Below are 21,271 nucleotides of genomic sequence, written 5' to 3' on the forward strand. Positions count from 1 at the left end.
ATCCTTGAGGGTGATCTTTTTGATGTTTTCTTTCTCAGTTTGCAATAATATTGGGTAGTTTGGCATCTGTCTTCATGAAGGAAATTGATCTTTGTTAAGCTTTGGGATTCAGAGTAACTGTTGCTTCCTAAAGTGAATTGGGTAATGTTCCTTCTGTTTCTGTTTTGTGGAATACTTGGAGTAGTATTGGTGTTAAGTCTTCTTTGAAAGCCTGGTTGAATTCTGCACTAAAACCATCCAGCCCTAGGCTTTTTTTTTTTTTTTTTTTTGTCTCAGAACTTGTAATAATTTCTTCTATTTCACAAGGGGTTATAGTTGTATTTAAATTGTCTATATTATCTTGATTTATCATTGGTAAGTGGTACCTATTAAGAAAACTATATGTTTGTGTTTCACACAGGAAAGACATTCTCACAAACACATAAAAATGGGGATAGACTTGTTTACTTTTTTGTGATTAGAGATTTTTTTTGTGATTAGAGATTTTTAAATTGATTTTTTTACTAATTACAGGTTATTCACTTTGTATCCCAGCTGTAGCATCCTCCCACCTCCCCTCCCAATCCCACCTTTCCTCATTTCTTTCCATGCACCTCCCCAAGTCCACTGATAGGGGAGGTCCTCCTTCCCTTCTACCTGACCCTAGCCTATCAGGTCTCACCAGGACTGTCTGCATTATCTTCCTCTGTGGCCTGGTAAAGCTGCTCCCCACTCAGGGGGAGGTGATCAAAGAACCAGCCACTGAGTTCATGTCAGAGACAGTCCATGTTCCTAGTACTAGAGAACCCACATGGAGACTGAGCTGCCATGGGCTACATCTGTGCATGGGTTCTAGGTTATCACCATGCATGGTCCTTGGTTGGAGTCTCAGTCTCAGAAAAGACCCCTGGGCCCAGATTTCTTAATTCTTTTTCTCCCTTTGTGGAGTTCCCCTCCAGGTTTTTCTATTTCTCCCTTCTTTCATAAGATTCCCTGCACTCTACCAAAAATTTGGCTATGAGTCTCAGCAACTGCTTTGATACCCTGCTGGGTAGAGTCTTTCAGAGACCCTCTGTGTTAGGCTCCTGTTCTGTTCCCAGTTTTCTCCCTCTTCTGATGTCTTTCCTATTTGCCTTTCTGAGTAAGGATTGATTAATTTTACTTGAGGTCTTCCTTCTTGATTAGTTTCTTTAGGTGTACAGATTTTAGGATGTTTATCCTATATTATGTGTCTAATATTCACTTAAAAGTGAATATATACCATGTGTGTGTTTCTACTTCTGGGATAATTCACTCAGGATCAGGATTATCTTTTCTAGTTCCCAGGTAGACTTGTTTTCAAAAGTGCTTATGACTTTTAAAATAATTAGAGCAAAACAAGGTATAGTATATGGCTCATACACTTTTAAAAAAATCTGTTATCTTGCATTTAGTTTTTAAAAGTTTGTGTTTCCTTAATTTCATCCAGACTTATATCCAATCATCAATTATATGAAACAAAATAACACCTAAGTGATTCTAACAAATATCTTTTTCTTTATCATAGGAGAATGAAATACTTTTAGTAGTCAAAATCATTTTCTCCAGTTTTAAAACATTGAAATGTTTAATCTCTCCAATTTTGCTGTTGTGTCTTCATTTTCTTTAAATTCTAGAAAGTCTTTACTTTCCTTCTTTCCTCCCTGTCCCAGTGGTCATTGAGTAGAGAATTGTTCTGTTTTCATGAGCATAGTGTTTCCATTGTTTCTGTTGTTGAAGACTTGCTTTAATCTTTGGTGATCAGATAAGATATACCAGTTATTTCATTTTTCTTCTATTGGTCGGGGCTTGCTTTACGACTTTATATGGTCAGTTTTCGAGAACAATCCATGGGGTGTTGAAAGGGATTTTCTTTTGTTTTAGTGTGAAAAGTTTTATAGATATCTGTTAGGTCCATTTGATTCATGACATCTGTTAGTTTCATCATTTCTCTGTTTAGTTTCTGTCTTGATGACCAGTTCATTCATCAGAGTGGGGTTTTGGAGTTTCCTACGTGTGAGTGTGTGTGTGTGTGTGTGTGTGTGTGTGTGTGTGTGTGTGTGTGTGGTTTGTTATGCAATTTATGCTCTGGCAATGTTTTTTGTTTTTAAACAAATGTTGTGCCCTTGTATTTGGTGCATCGATGATCAGTACTGAAATATCCTCTTGGTGGATTTTTCCTTCCACATCTCTTTTGATTAATTTTGGTTGGAAATCTCTTTTATTGGATATTGGAATGGCTACTCCAGCTTGCTTTTTTGAATCACTTGCTTTAAAGACATTTTTCCAGATATTTGTTTTGAGGTTATGTTTTTGTTTTTTTGTGGCTGAGGTGTGTTTCTTGTATGCAGCTAAGTAATGGGTCCTGTTTTCATATCTATTCTGTTAGCCTATGTCCTTTCTTTGTAATTAAATTTTAATTTTTATATTAATTACAGTTTATTCACTTTGTATTCCAGCTATAGCCCCTTCCTTCTCTCCTCCCTCATCTCCTACTATGCTCCTCTCCAAGTCCATGGATAGGGGAGGTCCTCTTCCCCGTCCATCTGACCCTACTTATCCAGTCTCATCCAAACTGGCTGCATTTTCCTCCTCTCTGGCTTTGCAAGGCTGCTCCCCCATCCAGGGGAGGTAGTCAAAGAGCTAGCCACTGAGTTCATGTCAGAGACAGTCCCTGTTCCATTAGTAGGGAACCAACTTGGGTACTGAACTGCCATGGGCTACATCTGAGTAGGGGTTCTAGGCTGTTATCCATGAATGGTCCTTGGTTGGAGTATTAGTCTCAGAAAAGACCCCTATGCTCAGATTTTTTGGTTCTCTTACTATGCTTGTGGAGCTCTTGTCCTCTCCAGCTCTTACTATCTCCCCTTTCTTTCCTAGATTCCCTGCACTCTGCCCAAAGTTTGTTTAGGAGTCTTGTAATCTGCTTTTATACAATGCTTGGTAGAGTCTTTCAGAGGCCCTCCATGGTAGGCTTCTGCCCTGTTTCCTGTTTTTCTTCTTCTCCAGTGTTCATCCCATTTGCCTTTCTGAGTGAGGATTGAACATTTTACCCAGTGTCCTTCCAGCTCACCTTCTTTAGTTTTTTGTAAGTTTTCCTATATTATATGCCTAATATCCAATCCACTTAGAAGTGAGTACATACTGTGTGTCTTTCTATTTCTGGGATACTTCACTCAGGGTGATCTTTTATAGTTCCCACCACTTGCTGGAAATTTCATGATTTCCTTGTTTGTAATTGCTAAGTAGTATTCCATTGTGTAAATGTACCACAGTTTCTGTATCCATTCTTCTGTTGAGGGACATCTGGGTTGTTTCCAGATTCTGGCTATTATGAATAAAGCTGCTGTTAACATGGTTGAGCAAATGTCCTTGAGCATATTTTGGATATATGCCTAGGAGTGGTATAGGTGGATCTTGAGGAAGTGCTATTCCTAATTATCTGAGAAAGCGCCAGATTGATTTCCAAAGTGGTTGTACAAGTTTACATTCTCACCAGCAATGGAGGATGGTTCCCCTTTCTCCACATCCTCTTCAGCATGTATTGTCCCTTGAGTTTTTTATCTTAGCCATTCTGATGGGTGTAAGGTGAAATATCACCTTAGTTTTGATTTGCATTTCCTTGATGACTAAGGACACTGATCATTTCTTTAACTGTTTCTCTGCCATTCTATATTTCTCTACAGAGAATTCTCTGTTTAGCTCTGAACCCCATTTTTAAATTGGATTGACTGATTTGTTGCTTTTTAACTTCTTGTGTTCTTTATATATTCTGGATATTAGCCCTCTGTCAGATGTAGGGTTGGTGAAGATTCTTTCCCAGTCTGTAGGCTGTCATTTTTTTCTGATGACAGTGTTATTTGCTTCACAGAAGCTTTTCAGTTTCATGAGGTCCCATTTATTGATTGTTGCTCTTAGAGCCTGTGCTGTTGGTGTTCTGTTCAGGAAGTTGTCTCCTGTGCCAATGAGTTCTAGGCTCTTCCCCACTTTTTCTTCTAACAGGTTTAGTGTGTCTGTTTTTATGTTGAGGTCTTTGATCTACTTGGACTTTCGTTTTGTGCAGGGTGATAAATATGGATCTATTTGTACTTTTCTACATGTAGACATCCAGTTAGACCAGCACCATCTATTGAAGATGCTATCTTTTTTCCATTGTATGGTTTTGGCATCTTTCTCAAAAATCAGGTGTCCATAACTGTATGTGTTTATTTCTGGGTCTTCTCTTCAATTCCAATGATTCACTATTCTGTTTCTGTGCCAGTACCATGTGGTTTTTATTACTATTGCTCTGTAGTACAGCTTAAGATCAGAGATGGTAGTAGCTCCAGATGATCGGTTGTTGTACAAGTTCATTTTGGCAATTCTGGGTCTTTTGTTTTTCCATATGAAGTTGAGAATTTATCTTTCGAGTTCTGTAAAGAATTATGTTGGTATTTTGATGGTAGATTGCTTTTGGTAAGATGGTCATTTTTACTATGTTAATCCTGCCAAGCCATGAGCATGGGAGATCTTTCCATCTTCTGATATCTTCTTCAATTTCTTTCTTCAGAGACTTGAAGTTTTTCTCAAACAGGTCTTTCACTTGCTTGGTTAGAGTCACATGAAAGTACTTTATGTTATTAGTGGCTATTGTGAAGGATGTTGTTTCCCTTATTTCTTTCTTGGCCCTTTTGTCTTTGGTATACAGGAGGGCTTCTGATTTTTTTTTTTGAGTTAATTTTTGTAGCTAGCCACTTTGCTGAAGGTGTTTATCAGCTGTAGGCGTTCTTTGGATGAATTTTTGGGGTCACACATGTAGACTATCATATCATCTGCAAATAGTGATACTTTGACTTCTTCCTTTCCAATTTGTAGCTCCTTGATCTCTTTTAGTTGTCTTATTGACTCAGCTAAGAGTTCAAGTACTATGTTCAAGACATATGGAGAGAAGGGCAGCCTTGCCTTGTCTCTGATTTCAGTGAGATTGATTTAAGTTTCTCTCCATTTATATTTGATGTTAGCTATAGGCTTGCTGTATGTTGTCTTTACTATGTTTAGATATGTGCCTTGTATACCTGATCTCTGTAAGACTTTAAACATGAATGGGTGTTGGATTTTGTCAAATGCTGTTTCGGCATCTAAGGAGATGATCATGTGGTTTTTCTCCTTCACTTTGTTTATGTGGTGGATTACATTGATGGATTTCTATATATTGAAACACCTCTGCATGCCTGGGATGAAGCCTACCTGGTCATGGTGGATGATATCTTTGATGTGTTCTTGGATTCGGTTTGCCAATATTTTATTGAGTATTTTTGCATCAGTGTTCATCATAGAGATAAGTCTGAACTTTTCTTTTTTTGGCTAGGTCTTTTTGTGGTTTAGGTATCAAGGTGACTGTGGCTTCATATACTGAGTTTGGTAGTGTTTCTTCTGTTTCTATCTTGTGCAATAGTTTGAAGAGAATTGGAGTTAGCTCTTCTCTGAAGGTCTGGTAGTATTCTGTACTGAAACCATCTTTGGCTTTTTTTTGGATGGGAGACTTTTGATGACGGTCTGTATTTCCTTGGGGCATATAGGACTATTCAATCTTTTTACCTGATTTTGACTTAATTTTGGTAAATGGATTCTGTCAAGAAAATTGTTTCCTTTAGATTTTCAAATTTTCTGGCATATAGGCTTTTATAGTACAACCTACCGATTGTTTGGATTTCCTCAGTGTCTGTTGTTATGTTCCCCTTGCATTTCTGATTTTGCTGATTTGGATAGTGTCTCTCTGCCTTTTAGTTAGTTTGGCTAAGGGTTTATCTACCTTGATGATTTTCTCAAAGAACCAGCTCTTGGTTTCATTGATTCTTTGAATTGTTTTATTTATTTCTAATTTATTGATTTATGATGACTTCTATTTTTTATTTTGGTTATTTCCAGCCTTCTACTCCTCTTGGGTATGAATGCTTTCTTTCTTTCTTTCTTTCTTTCTTTCTTTCTTTCTTTCTTTCTTTCTTTCTTTTAGGACTTTCAGGTGGGTCATTAAGTTGCTTGTATGAGATGTTTCAAATTTCTTCTTGAAAGCACTTAGTGCTATGAATTTTCCTCTTAGCACTGCTTTCTTTGTGTTCTATAAGTTTATGTAAGTTGTGCCTTTATTTTCATTGAATTCTAGGAAGTCTTTAATTTCTTTATTTTTTTCTTCCCTATCCCAGCCATCATTGAGTAGGGAATTGTTCAGTTTCCATGTGTGTGTAGGCTTTTTGCTATTTATGTTGTTGTTGAGGTCCAACTTTAGTCCATGGTGGTCAGATAGAATGCAAGGGATTATTTCAATCTTCTTGTATCTGCTGAGGCTTGCTTTTTTTTACCAACTATATGGTCTATTTTGCCAAGGGTCCACAAGGTGCTGAGAAGAAGGTATAGTCTTTTGAATTTGGGTGAAAAGTTCTGTAGACATCTATTAGGTCCATTTGATTTAGGACCTCTGTAAGTGCCATCATTTCCCTCTTTAGCTTCGATCTAGATGATCTGTCCCTTGGTGAGAGTAGGGACAGATAAGGTGTCCTACTATTAAGGTGTTGGGACCCATGTGCGATTTAAGCTTTAATAACAAACATTTCATTTACAAATGTAGGCATTCTTGTATTTGGGTCATAGATGTTTAGAATTGTAATGTCCTTTTGGTGGATTTTTCCTCTGATGAGAATGAAGTGCCACTCCTCATCATTTTTTATTAATTTTGGTTAAAAGTCTATTTTATTAGATATTAGGATACTTACCCCAGCTTGGTTTCTGGGTCCATTTACTTGAAAAACATTTTTCCAGCCCTTTACTCTGAAGTAGTGTTTATCTTTGTCTCAGAGATGTGTTTCTTGGATGCAGCAGAATGTTGGACTCTGTTTCTGTAACCATTCTGTTAGTCTGTGTCTTTTTATTGGAGAGTTGAATCCATGGATGTTGATAGATAATTAGTGACCAACGAATATTAGTTCCTTTTATTGTGGAGTTGGTGGTGTTACTGTGATTCATTGCTTGTTTTCTTTTAATCTTTGTTGTGAAAGTTATCTATATCCTATGTTTTTTTTGGGTGTAGTTGTTTTCGTTGGATTGGAGATTTCCTTCTCTTCTGTAGGGCTGGGTTGCTGTGTACATATTGTTTAAATTTAGTTTTGTCATGGAATATTTTGCTTTCTCCATTTATGTTGATTGAAAGCTTTGCTGGGTAGAGTAGTCTGTGTTGGCATCTTTGGTCCCTTAAGGTCTGTATGACATCTGCCCCTTCTGGCTTTCGTATTTTCTGATGAGAAGTCTGCTGTGATTCTGATAGGTCTACCTTTATATGTTACTTGGCATTTTTCCCTTGCTGCCTTTAATATTTTTCCTTTTTCCTGTAGGTTTAGTGTTTTTTTCTTTTTTTTTTTTTTTTTTTTTTTTTTTTTTTGGTTGAAAAAGTCAGTGGACTCTTTATTGTTTTGGGGGTGTGCTCAGGAGCTCTTGGTGGGGCGGGTCCGTTTCCTCTTCACCATCACAGGCTTCTGGCTTCGCAGGATAGCACTGGCCCTGCGGATGGCAGCCATTCTCAGATCAGGGCGGTACTTGTTCTTTCGGATCATGTGCCTGATGCTACTGAGAGTAGCCCGAGCATTCTTGTTGATGGTGGTTCTCACATAAGAAGTGGCGGGTTTTCGCTGACCGGATCTGCGTTTCATGACCACCACCATTGCCATTTGCCATTGGCCGCGGGCTCCACTCCCACAGTCTTGCGATGAATCAACCCATTGTAGCGGAAGGAGTTGCTGGCCTTCAGATTATTGGGCTCGGTGCTGTATGTCTGCTTGTTCCGCTTGATCAGGAAACTGGAGCAGTTCTGAACGACCATCCATTGCAAATGGGCGGACATGTCGATGGCTCCTCACTCTATGGCGGCCGGAGACGGAAAAAAAGCAGGTTTAGTGTTTTGACTGATGTGACATGAAGAGTTTCTTTTCCATTCTAATCTATTTGGTGTTCTGTACGCTTCTTATATGTTTATGGACATCTCTTTCTTTAAGTTGGGAAAATTTTCTTAAAAATATTTTCTGGACCTTGGAGCCTGGAATCTTCATTTTTATCTATTGCTATTATTCTTAAATTTCGTGTTTTCATGACGTCTTTTCATGGAGTCCTTGATTTCTTAGATGTTTTGTGTTTGGGACTTTTCTGATTTTACTTTTTCTTTGAGAGAAGTATCAATTTCAGCAAGTGTATCTTCAGCACCTGAGATTCTTTCTTCCATCTCTTGTATTTTATTGGTGATGCATATCTTTGTGGTTTCTGATATTTTTTCTAAGTTCTCCAGCTCCAGGGTTTTCTCTGTATTTTCTTTATTGATTCTAATTCTGTTTTCATGCCTTGCACTATTTCCTTCATCTGTTTGAATGTGGAGTCTTGTCTTCCTATGATGGCTTTTATTTTTTGTTTGTTTCCTCTCTATATGCCACTAATTGTGCCTCTACTTGTGCAGCTGTATTTGTCTGTGTTTCTTTGAGACCTTTTTTCATTTCCTCCCTATTTGCCTCCACTTCTGTTGCTATTTCTATGAGAGCTTTGTTTGTTTCCTCTTTATTTGCCTCCACTTGTGTGGCTATTTCTCTGTGAGATTTGTTCATTTCCTCTTTATCTGCCCCTAATAACTGGATAAGCATAGCTTTAATGTCATTTTTCAGTGTTTCCAATTAATTAAAATATCCATTAATTTTGGGGTTTGCTGGTAGAACCATGATTTCCTAATTTTTGTTGGGTGTGTTCTTATGCTGACCTCTGACCATCTGCTCATCTATAACCTTCACTGTTTGTTCCTGGAGTCTGTACTTCAGACTGGGTCCGTCTTTCTCTGATGTCTGGAGTATTCTTCAGGAAGATGAGACAGGTCCAGTGGTTTGAGAGTATGGGTTGGTGTTTCAGCTGTACATAAGGGAAGAAACGTTGTTGGCACAAAATCGCAATTGCGGGGGAGCAAGTGTGTGTGTATAAGTGTGTCTTAAGGATATAATGCTAGAGAGTGTAGATACGTGAAATGGGGTGGGGAGCAGGCACAAGGGGGTTGCAAATGGTAGCATTGTTAGCAGGCATAATTTGTGGGCACAATGCACCTGCACTGATTCCCTGAATACCTCAGTGGTCCACAGTCCTGTCACTGTTGTTCTGGTATTCAGATCTGTCTTGGTTCCAGGAGTTGATTGCCTGGACTTCACTGGTAGACCCACAGAGCAGGGCCTTCAATGTTGATAATGCTGTCCCAAGAATTCCTATGTTACTTCAGAACTTGGGGCCAGGTATTACGGTCCACTGGGAGTCCAGCCACCATAGCAGAACTAGGAGGCCGCTGGCTCAGATGCCTTCTGGAAGGCCCTGGGGAGCCTTGGGCCTGGTTGGGCTGGAGGAGCTGCCAGCGTTGCGCTCTGTGCTAGTAGCTATGGGTACTGTGGGCCGGGACTCTGTACTTTGTGGCTGATGCTGTGGGCTGTCTCTGCAGCCTCCACCTCCGCCTCCACCAAGGAGGGAGAAGGAGGCCTGTCCTGTGGAAATGCTGGGCGATTGAGTATTCTCTGTCTCAAATCTCAAGCAGGGAGTTCTGTGTTTGGAGCAGCCAGCACTATGCTCTGTGCTAGGAGCTGTGTGCAATGCGGGCCTCCTCCACCGCCTCGCTGCCTCCGCTGCTGTCTACAGTGCCTCTGCCACTGCCTCCGCCCATTAAAGGGGAAGCACCTGGGAATTGAGTCCCCAGGAGAAGTCCGTGGAGAAGTCCTGGGTAGCCCTATTGGTCTCAGTTCAGGGTTTGTCTCCTTTCTCCCTTGAAGCCTCAGTGTCATTGTTTTGGGTTCAGCTGCCCCTCCACTCACCAATTTTGGAGTTTCAGATCCTTTGCTCCTCAGATATGGTGTGAGGTTTTTGCCGCCATCTTGGATCCCCAGTAATTGCCTACGTTCTTTTATTGAGGAATTGAGTCCATTGATGTTGAGAGATATTAATAACCAATGATTGTTAATTCCTGATATTTTGATGTTTGTTGGTGATTCTCCCTCCATCCCTCTGTGAGTGTGTTTGTGTATGTGTGTGTGTCTGTGTGTGTTTGTCTCTGTGAATCCCTTGATTTTGTTACAATGGAGTTCTTTATTTCCTTTGTTTTCTTGGATGTAGTTACTCTCCTTGGGTTGGAGGTTTTTTTTTTTTTGTTTTTTGTTTTTTTTGTTTTTTTCTAGTATCTTCTGTAGGGCTGGACTTGTGCATATTGTTTAAATTTGGTTTTGTCATGGAATATCTTGTTTTCTCTAACTATGCTAATTGAATGTCCTATGGGGTATAGTAGTCTGGGTTGAAATCTGTAGTCTATTAAGGTCTGCAAGACATCTGCTCAGGCCCTACTGGCTTTAAGAGTCTGTGTTGAAGTCAGATGTGATTCTGATAAAGTTTGCCTTTGCATGTTACTTTTTCCCTAGCAGATTTTAATATTTTCTTTGTTCTGTATATTTAGTATCGATTATTATGTGGTTGGAGGATTTTCTTTTCTGGTCTAATGTATTTGGTGTTCTGCAAGCCTTTGGGAAATTTCTTTTATTTTGTTGAAAATATTTTCTGGGCCTTGGAGTGGGGAATTGTCTTTTTCTTTTATTCTTGTTATTCTATCTTTTCATAGTGTCCTTGATTTCTTGGATGTTTTCTGTCAGGAATTTTTTAGATTTAACATTTTCTTTGACAGATGTATCGATTTCAGTTGTTTCTTCTATGCCAAAGTTTCCTTCTTCCATCTTGTATTCTGTTGGTGATGCTTACCTGTGTAGATCTTGTTTTCTTAAAGTTGCACATCTCCAGGATTTCCTCAGTTTATATTTCCTTTATTTGTATTTTCAGGTCTTGAACCATTTTATTCATTTTCTTAATATGTTTGTTTGTATTTTCCTGTATTTTTAAGGTGATTTATTCATTTCCTCTTTAAAGGCCTCTGTCTAATTGTAATTTCCTGTATTTCTTTAAAGATATCATGTTTATCTTGTTTTCTCTTTAAAGGCCTGTATCTTCATAAAAATAGATTTAAAATTTTCTTTTTCTTTTTTTTCTTACTTTGTTTCCTTTTTTTTTTTAGTTATGTTAGGGTATCCAGGGCTTCTTGCAGTGGGTTAACTGGGTTCTGGTGTTGCCATATTGCTCTGGCTTTTCTTGTTGTGTTCATCTACTAGCCTTTAGCGACCTGGTTGTCTCTGACATTGGCTGGTTGTTCCTGATGCCTGCTAGATTTCTCCAGGGTATGGGAAGAGCCCTGGGCAGGAGGCTGGATGTTCCTGTACCAGGCTTCCTTGAGTTGATATATATGGTTGTGGACTGGTGGCCGGATCTCACAGAATAGCTGCGGCTCTCCTAAGGTGCCCATGTCCCAGTTGGACCCATAGGCAAGAAATTGGAATGGGTGTGTCTTACCAGTATGATCCTGATAACCAACAGGTCTCCTCAGAAACCCAGGAGTCCTCCTCATGCCAGGGGATCTCCTGGAGTCAGCAGCCTTGCCACTAGCTTAGTCACTCTGTAGTCACTGAGCTTCAGCTACCGATACACCATGTGCACTGGACCAGCCTCATTTAGGAGTGAAATCACGTATCCTCCTGAGGTCTTCCAGAACTCCTCAGTAAAAAGTGCAGATCCTAGGATTGGAGGCTGGGACCATTTCCCAGGATCCTGGAAGGTGTGTTGCCAGAGGCTGGAAACTTGCATCCTTGAACCCAGGGGCTTTCTTAGGGACAGTGGCCAGATGCTGGAACCACTCATTCCTGGTACCTGTGGGCTGCCCTCTCACCTGTAAAACACAGACACTGGGCAGTCCACAACATGGCTTCTTGCTCGCTTCCTCGCTCCATAGTCACTACAGTCCTGCTATTCAAAAACCTCTCGTGCTGGGTGCAGTAATCTTGGGTATCTGGTTTTGGTTTTTAAAATTTTTTCTCACATATTATAGTCTCTCTTCTAATTAGGTTAAGTTGTCAACAGTCCTGAGGGAGCCTCAACTGAGAGTGTGCCCTCATCAGAATGGTTATTTGCTTGATCTGTGAGAGATTCTGTTGATTGATGATATGGGAGGGCTCTTTCACTGAGGGTGGCAGTATCTATCCCTAAGAAAGTGGGCCTAGGCTGGATAAGAGAGCTATCTGAGCATGAGATAGTGACCAAGCAAAAGAGCAAACCAGGAAACACTGTTTGCCCATGGATTTTGCATTTATTTTCTAGCTTGAATTTTTATCTTAAGCTCCCAAAATGACAGAATGTGATCTGACAGAACCAGCCAGATAAACCTATTCATTACTTAAGACACTTTTGGTTTGAGGATTTAATCACAGGAGCAGAGAAGTTAATTACAACAGCAACAACAAGAAAATAGTATATAGTAAGTGACTTTTCTGCAGGGGAAAACCTGGGAATGTTATCTTTTGGAGGAATGTGGAAGATATCAGGACTTTAGATGGCAAAAAGCATAGAAAGCTGTACACAATTTAATCTGCTGTTATAGTAGGACCTGGAAGATTAGATTGTTAAGAGTAATACAGACAGAAGAAGTCCTGGTCACAAGATTTCAATGGACAATAGAATCCATGAAATGTTACACTAGAGGTCATTTGTATGATATTTTGGCCCAAAATATCTGGCATTCTGCCCATGCCCTGAGACATTAGGTAAGGCAGAATTAAAAAATAATGGGCATAAATGTAATAAAGGCTGTGTCAGCAAGTCAACAACCAACAGCCAATATCAAATTAAATGGAGAGAAACTCAAAGCAATTCCACTAAAATCAGGGACAAGACAAGCCTGCCCACTCACACCATATCTCTTCAATATATTACTTGATATTCTAGCTAGAGCAATAAGCCAACTAAAGGAGATCTGGGGGATACAAATTGGAAAGGAAGAAGTTGAAGTTTTTCTCTTCACAGATGATATTATAGAATATATAAGTAACTCCCAAAGTTCAACTAGAAAACTCCTACAGCTGATAAACACCTTCAGCAAAGTGGCTGTATACAAATTAAATACAAAAAGTCAGTAGCTTTCCTCTATACAAATGATAAGTGGCTGAGAAAGAAATTAGGGAAACAACACCCTTCACAATAACCACAAATGATATAAACTATCTTGGTGTAACTCTAACCAAGCAAGTGAAAGACCTTTATGACAAGAGCTTCAAGTATCTGAAAGAAGAAACTAAAAATGGTAGAAGATGGAAAGATTCCCATGCTCATGGATCAGTAGGATTAACATCTTTCGAAAACAATCTATAGGTACAATGCAATTCCCATCAAAATACCAACACAATTCTTTACAGACCTTGAAAGAACAATTCTCACCTTTAAATGGAAAAATAAAAAACCCATATTAGCTAAAACAACCTTATACGATAAAAGATCTTCTGTAGGTATCTGCATTCCTGACTTCGAGCTATAAGACAGAGCAACTAAACACTACATGATACTGGCATGAAAACAGACTGGTTGATCAATAGAATTGAATAGAAGACCCAGAAATCCACACACCTGTGGATACTTGATTTTTGACAAAGAAGCCAGAAACCATACAATGGAAAAAAGAAAGCATTTTCAACAAATGGTGCTGGTCTAATTGGATGTCTACATGTAGAAATGCAAATGGATTCATATTTATCACCCTGTATAAAACTCAAGTCCAAGTGGATCAAAGACCTCAACATAAAACTATAAGCACTAAATCTATTAGAAGAAAAAATGAGAACCAGACTTGAACTCATTAGCACAGGAGATAACTTCCTAAACAAAACACCAACAGGTGAGGCTCTAAGATCAACAATTAATAAATGGAACCTTATGAAACTGAAAAAATTCTATAAGGCAAAGGACACTGTTAAGAGAAGAAAATGGCAGCCAACTGATTGGCAAATGATCTTTGGTAACCCTACATCTGATAAAGTTCTAATCCCCAAAATATATAAAGATCTCAAGTAATTAAATAACAACAAACCAAATAAACCAATTAAAAATGAGGTACAGAGCTAACAGAATTTTCAGTAGAGGAATCTCTAATGGCAGAAAAGCACTTCATTAGACTCTCAGCATCATTAGTCTTCAGGGAAAAGAAATTCAAGTCAAAACAACTTCAAGATTCCATCTTACATCTGTCAGAATGTGTAATATCAAAAATTCAAGTGACAGCACATGCTGGCAAGGATGTGGAAAAAAAGGAACCTTCCTCCATTGCTGGTGGGAGTGCAAAATTGTACAACCACTATGGAAATCAATCTAGCCCTTTCTCAAAAAATTGGAAATAGTACTACCTCAAGTCCCAGCTATACCTTTTCTGGGTATAAAAGACCCCAGAAGATGCTCCTCCATACCACAAAGACATTTGCTCAACTATGCTCATAGCAGCTTTATTAATAATAGCAAGAAACAGGAAACAACCCATATTTCCCTCACCTGCAGAATGGATAAAGAAACTGTGGTTCATTAACAGAATGGAATTCTACTATTAAAAACTAGAAAATTGTGAAATTTGCAGGCAAATGTACAGAACTAGAAAGGATCATCCTGGGTGAGGGAACCCAGACCCAGAAAGACACACATTATGTACTCACTTATAAGCAGATATTAGGTATATATTACATGATAATCATAGTACAATTCAGAGCTCCAAAGAAGCTAAGTAAAAAAAGAGGGCCCAAGGGAGGCCCTCTTTGAATTTCACTCAGGTGGGGAAATTGACAGTAGAAGGAGAAAGGGAACTGGATAGGAGAGTGTATGGGGAGGGAAGGAAGTGGAGGGGGATCAGATGTGGGGAGAGTTCAGAGGGTAGGTTAGAGGTCTTGGAGAGAAAAGGGAATCCAAGGGTGGGGGTATCACTGAGACAAGCTAAAGACGTATGACAGGGTAGGTTATAGGGAGGATATGGGGGTGTCTCTAGCTGAGCTTCTTAACAGCAGAGTATACAGAGGCTTAGGCCATCTTCTAGCCAGGCTGAAATTATGGTAATGGGAGGGGAACATCAATCTACCTACAAAACCTTCAGCCAAAAATTTACCCTGCCTACAAGATGTGCAGAGATAAAGACAGAGACTTTCAGAATGTCCTTCCAGTGTCTGGCCCAGTTTGAGAACCACTGTGCCATGAGAGAGAGCCAGCCCTCGACACCATTAACAATACTCTGTTAGTGTTTACGGACATATGCAAATATTTTCATCTGTCCATTTGTAACTGTTTAAGCATATATTCTCTTTTAGTAAGATCTTATTAATGTAACACTTTAAACTGGGAACCTCTGGTTCTTGGAAGATGAATACAGAACTGGAGTGGAAGTATACTTCATTTTAGGAATTTTATTAAAAACCTCTTAGTTCTTTTTTTTAAAAAGATTTATTTATTATTTATACAGCATACAGACTACATGTGTTCCTACATGCCAGAAGAAGGTGCCATATCAGACTATATATGGTTGTGAGCCACCATGTGGTTGCTGGGAATTGAACTCAGGACCTTTGGAGGAACAGCCAGTGTTCTTAATCTCTGAGCCATCTTTCCAGCCCACCTCTTAGTTCTTACTATATATATATTTTTTTGGTTTATTTTTGAAGTGGTGACAGGGTCTTAATGTGTACCTCTGGATGCTCTAGCACTCATTCCATAAAACAAGCTGGCATCTACCTCAATGAGATATTTCTGCCTGTCTCTAAGTGCAGGGGTTAAAGGCATGAGCCAATAGACTAGCTTGTGCATTGACTTTTGTAGTTAGTAAACTGTTATTACAATCTCTCTGATGTATGTGCAGTACTATTGATAAGTACTGTTTGCTTGTCTTTTTGTCTTTATGTTTGTTAATTATTTAAGAGTACAGATTCTGGCTATTACGAATAAAGCTGCTGTGAACATGGTTGAGCAAATGTCCTTGATATTTGGTATAGCTGGAGTGGTATAGCTGGATCTATTACTAATTGTCTGAGAAAGCACCGGATTGATTTCCAAAGTGGTTGGACAAGTTTACATTCCCAACAGTGGAGTAGGGTTCCTCTTTCTCCACATCCTCTCCAGCATGTATTGTCACTTGAGTTTTTGATCTTAGCCATTCTGATGGGTATAAGGTCAAATCTCAGGGTAGTTTTGATTTCCATCTCTCTGATGACTCAGGACATTGAGCATTTCTTTAACTGTTTCTCTGCCATTCTATATTTCTCTACAGAGAATTCTCGGTTTAGTTCTGTACCCCATTTTTTAATTGGATTACTTGATTTGTTGCTTTTTAACTTCTTGAGTTCTTTATATATTCTGGGTATTAACCCTCTGTCAGATATAGGGTTGGTGAAGATTCTTTCCCAGTCTGTAGGCTGTCTTTTTGTTCTGAGGACAGTGTCTTTGGCTTTACAGAACCTTTTCAGTTTCATGGGGTCCCATTTACTGATTGTTGCTCTTAGAGCCTGTGCTGATAGTGTTCTGTTCAGGAAGTTGTCTCCTATGCCAATAAGTTCAAGACTCTTCCCCACTTTTCTTTCTAACTGATTTAATGTGTGTTTTTTTATTTTGAGGTCTTTGATCCACTTGGACTTTAGTTTTGTGCAGGGTTATAAGTATGGATCTATTTGTATTTTTCTACATGTAGACATCCAGGAAACAACCCAAATGTCCCTCAACTGAGGAATGGATACAAAAAATGTGGTACATTTACACAATGGAATACTGCTCAGCAATTAAAAGCAAGGAAATCATGAAATTTGCAGATAAATGGTGGGGTCTAGAATGATCATCCTGAGTAAGGTATTCCAGAAGCAGAAAGACACATACGGTATATACTCACTTATAAGTGGATTCTAGACCTAAAAGATAGGATAAACATACTAAAATCTGTACACCTAAAGAAGCTAAGCAAGAAGGAGGACCCTGGGTAAAATTATCAATCCTCACTCAGAAAGACAAATGGGATGGTCATTGGAAGAAGGAGAAAACAGGAAACAGGACAGGAGCCTAACACAGAGGGCCTGAAAGACTCTACCCAGCAGTTTATCAAAGCAGATGCTGAGACTCCTAACCAAACTTTGGGCAGAGTGCAGGGAATCCTATGAAAGAAAGGGGAGATAGTGGGATCTGGAGAGGACAGCAGCTCGACAAGACGAGCAACAGAACCAAAAAAATCTGTGCCCAGTGGTCTTTTCTGAGACAGATACTCCAATCAAGGACCATATATGGGCATAATCTAGAACCCTTGCTCAGATGTAGCCCATGGCACTTCAGTCTCCAAGTGGGTTCCCCAGTAAGGGGAACAGGAACAGTCTCTGACATGAACTCTGTGGCTAGCTCTTTGATCACCTCCCCCTGAGGGTGAAGCAGCCTTGCCAGGCCACAGAGGAGGACAGTGCAGTCAGTCCAGATGAGACCTGATAAGCTAGTGTCAGATGGAAGGGGAGAAGGTCCATCCATATCAGTGGACTTGGAGAGGGTCATGGGAAGAGATGAGGGAGGGTGGGATTGGGAATGAATGAGGGGGCTACAGCTGGGATATAAAATGAATAAACTATAATTGATATAAAAATTAAAATTTAATAAAAAAAGGGCAGAAATGACTGAGGTGAACCTCATTACTAAGTTTTCTTCTGAAATGACTTGTTAATTATGGTTGAATCTCTGTGTGGGGGGTAACACCAGGATCATATGAATATATTGTCAATAAAGTTTCAAGTCCAATGTTGTCCTTGTCATTCATTTTGTTTTACACATGTTTGTGATAATTTAGGATGGCGTGACCTATGATGATGTGCATGTGAACTTCACTCAGGAAGAGTGGGCTTTGCTGGATCCTTCCCAGAAGAATCTCTACAAAGATGTGATGCTGGAGACCTACAGAAACCTCACTGCTATAGGTAAGACTGTGAATTTTCTTTAACCTTTTGAAATTAAGGGGTAACTTTATTTGTTATCGATGCTTTTCTGTAAAACTGTAGAAGGAGGAAAATGAAGTGAATTAATTTGGCATGGTTTTAAGGTTCACTGAAGATAGTAACTTAAATTTTGCATAATTTCCAGTAACTTTTTACTTTTCTGGTGCTGTATTTTAGGCTATAATTGGGAAGACCACAATATTGAAGAACACTGTCAAAGTTCTAGAAGACATCCAAGGTAATTTTGTGTGCAAACTGATACAAATAAGACTCTGAAGAATTTTTAAGGAACAACAACAGTGTAAACAAGCACATCTTTAAGTGTATTGATGATTATTAAATTCTCATAAAGCCATGTATCTCATTGTCAGGTATATGATTTATATTTGCAATGTATTACTTTAAGAAAGAAGATATGGAAGCAATGTGTTAACAGATATTACCATTTGAACCATAGCCCCATTAAAGTTACGCTGTAGAACTGCCAATCCCTGCAAACCTATACTACACAGATATTGGAAAAGGTGTACATACACACTGAATAGGTGCTAAGTATATGTCAGAAACCTTCTAATAAGTACATAGTCCATAGTAAAGCTGGTGTTACTCATATATTTGTAGTGATGTTGCTAAGTTTAGTGAAAGAGGCAGTTAATCAGAGGTAAGAAGGTTGTGGAGAAATCATAATCCCTATATCACATATCTATGAGGAACAAAAAGTCAAAATCTGTGAATTTTTGTGAATTTTCTGTGAATGCAGTATGGAAATCTTTTGTTATTCTTCCTTTCATATATATTATATCACAATAAGTAACAAGCCATGTATGAATGAGGGATATTGAAAGAAACAATTAAAAGATATGTAGTAGTCCACAGTTTCAGCAGGCTTTTGAATGTGATGTAAGTTTACAATTAATTGATTTTCCAACTTTATTGGGAATACATCAATAAGGTCACACTGGAGTAGGAATATGCAAATTATTTTTTTTCCTGGTTCACTTTGGAAATGTAGTATGACCCACACTAGAGGAAAACCTGTATATACAATCAATGTGGTAAAGCTCTGAGGGCTTTCAGTTCTCTTCAAATATATGAAACCCCTCATACAGGAAAAGGATACTGTAAGTGTGAGCCATGTAATCAATGCTCTTACCCTATCAGGTATCTTCAAAGATGAAAACCAACCCATAATGAAGGGGAATGCCATGAATGTAAACAACATGATAAAACTTAAGATCTGATTGCTCTTTACAATTAGACCAAATTGTAAAATTAATTCATACAGATAAAAAGATTCATCAGTATAATAAATGTGGTAAAGCTTTCACATGTGCCAATTATCTTCACAGGCATGAAAGACGTCATACTGAAAAGAAGGCCTCTGCATATACTCAACATGGTAGAGCCTTTGCATATCACATTCATTCTCAAAGGCATGAAACAATTCATACTGAAGAGAAACTATTTGAGGATACTCAATATGGTGAAGCATTTATACATCAAAGTGATCTCCAAATACATAAAAGGACACATACTGGACAGAAATCCCATAAATGTAATCAATGTGGTAAAGCCTTTGCATGTCACGGTCATCTTCAAAGGCATGAAAGAATTCATACTGGAGAGAAACCTTACAAATGTAATCAATGTGATAAAGCCTTTGCATGTCAGAGTTATCTCCTAATTCATAAAAGAACACATACTGGAGAGAAACCCTATAAATGTAATCAGTGTGGTAAAGCCTTTGCATGTCAGAGTGCTGTTCAAAGGCATGAAAGAATTCATACTGGAGAGAAACCTTATGAATGTAATCAATGTACAAAAGCTTTTTCATGTCACAGCAATCTTCAAAAGCATAAAAGAATTCATAGTGGAGAGAAACCCTACAAATGTAATCAATGTGGTAAAGCCTTTGCACGTCACAGTTATCTCCTAATTCATAAAAGAACACATACTGGAGAGAAACCCTATGAATGTAACCAATGTCAGAAAGCCTTTGCATGTAACAGTGATCTCCTAATACATAAAAGAACACATACTGGAGAGAAACCCTATAAATGCAACCAATGTGGTAAAGCCTTTGCATATCACTGTAGTATCCGAATACATAAAAGAACACATACCTGAGAAACTCTATGAATGTAACCAATGTGAGAAAGCCTTTGTATGTGACAGTGATCTCCTAATACATAAAAGAATACATACTGGAGTGAAACCCTATGAATGCAAACAATGTGGTAAAGCCTTTGCATATCACAGTAGTCTCTGATTACATAAAAGAACACATACTAGAGAGAAACCTTATAAAGCCTTTGTTTCTAGCTTTGAGTGAAAAAGCCAGAAAAGCCTTTGCTAAGTTTGGATTTATCAGTAGAGCCTGAGAAATTGTCTTGAGATTATTTGAGCCTTGAAGAAATGTCTTTCTGGAGAATTGGCACTTGATGCTACATGGGAGCTTGTAGCTGTACTGACCTTGGTCCTAAGATGCTCCTGGCAAACATGGAGTTCTTACTTTTGGGTTGACTGCTCTCACGGGCAGCAAGGAAAAGATAACTTTGGTAGTTGGAACTTTTCTAGTCCCAGTTAATCTTGAATATGTTTGAATAAAGTAACTGGAGATGTTTGGGTGTCTGTCATTTGCAAGAAGACTGAACCCTAATGTAACTTTGGATAATGAAAGCTTAGCATTTTGGTGAGCTTATCTCTCTACTGCAGCACCTATGAACAACATAAAACAATAATAAAGCCTTTTCACAGCACAGTAGGCTTCGAATACATAAAGGAACACATAGTGGAGAGAAACTATAAATATGATCAGTGTGATAAAGCCTTTGCTTATCACAGTCATCTTCAAAGGCACAAAAGAATTCATACTGTGAAGAAAGCCTATAATGGTACTAAATATGGTGAAGCCTGTGGAAGTCACAGTAGTATCCAAACACATAAAAGAACTCAAACTAGAAAGAAACCTTATGAATATAATCAAAGTTGTAAAACCTTTGCATATCATGGTTATCTTTGAATACATAAAACAAAACAAAACAAAGCCAACTCATACTGGAGAGAAACCTTATAAACATAATGTGATAAAACTTTTTCACAACATAGTCTCTAAATGCATAACAGAAGACATACTGAGTTCAAGGTTGGCAAGTAAAGTCAGTAGCCCACAGCTAGAAGGCAATGGAGCCCAAAATCTTCTTGACTGAGCCTCAATGTCATCTACTTTGCCCAGACTCCCTGGGCTCAGCCATAGTTGCTGGGCTTCTGCTCTTCTTATGCCCCTGGCATGAGGACCTTGGACTTCTCAGTGTTCTGTCAGCAGAGCCATGGAAATGAAGGCACCATCCATGTCTTAGGATCTCTGCTCCCTATGGCTACGTCATAGCCAG

General features: G+C 38.8%; 1 protein-coding gene and 1 pseudogene across 1 annotated transcript in view; one reads left to right on the top strand and one right to left on the bottom strand.

Moving 5' to 3' along the window:
- Positions 1 to 20,502, top strand: part of LOC129671946 (zinc finger protein 120-like) — a 38,840-nt gene extending 18,338 nt beyond the window's left edge. The window contains exons 2-4 of the mRNA XM_055601122.1: positions 17,735 to 17,861; positions 18,057 to 18,117; positions 19,229 to 20,502. Of these exons, the coding sequence (XP_055457097.1) occupies positions 17,735 to 17,861; positions 18,057 to 18,117; positions 19,229 to 20,006 (966 nt within the window). The 3' untranslated portion in view covers positions 20,007 to 20,502. The remainder of the gene's footprint in view (positions 1 to 17,734; positions 17,862 to 18,056; positions 18,118 to 19,228) is intronic.
- Positions 7,400 to 7,904, bottom strand: LOC129671947 (60S ribosomal protein L28-like; annotated as a pseudogene).
- Positions 20,503 to 21,271: the final 769 nt, after the last annotated feature.

This window comes from Psammomys obesus, unplaced genomic scaffold (assembly GCF_907164565.1).
Source record: "Psammomys obesus unplaced genomic scaffold, mPsaObe1.curated_primary_1811, whole genome shotgun sequence".
Lineage (NCBI taxonomy): Eukaryota > Metazoa > Chordata > Mammalia > Rodentia > Muridae > Psammomys > Psammomys obesus.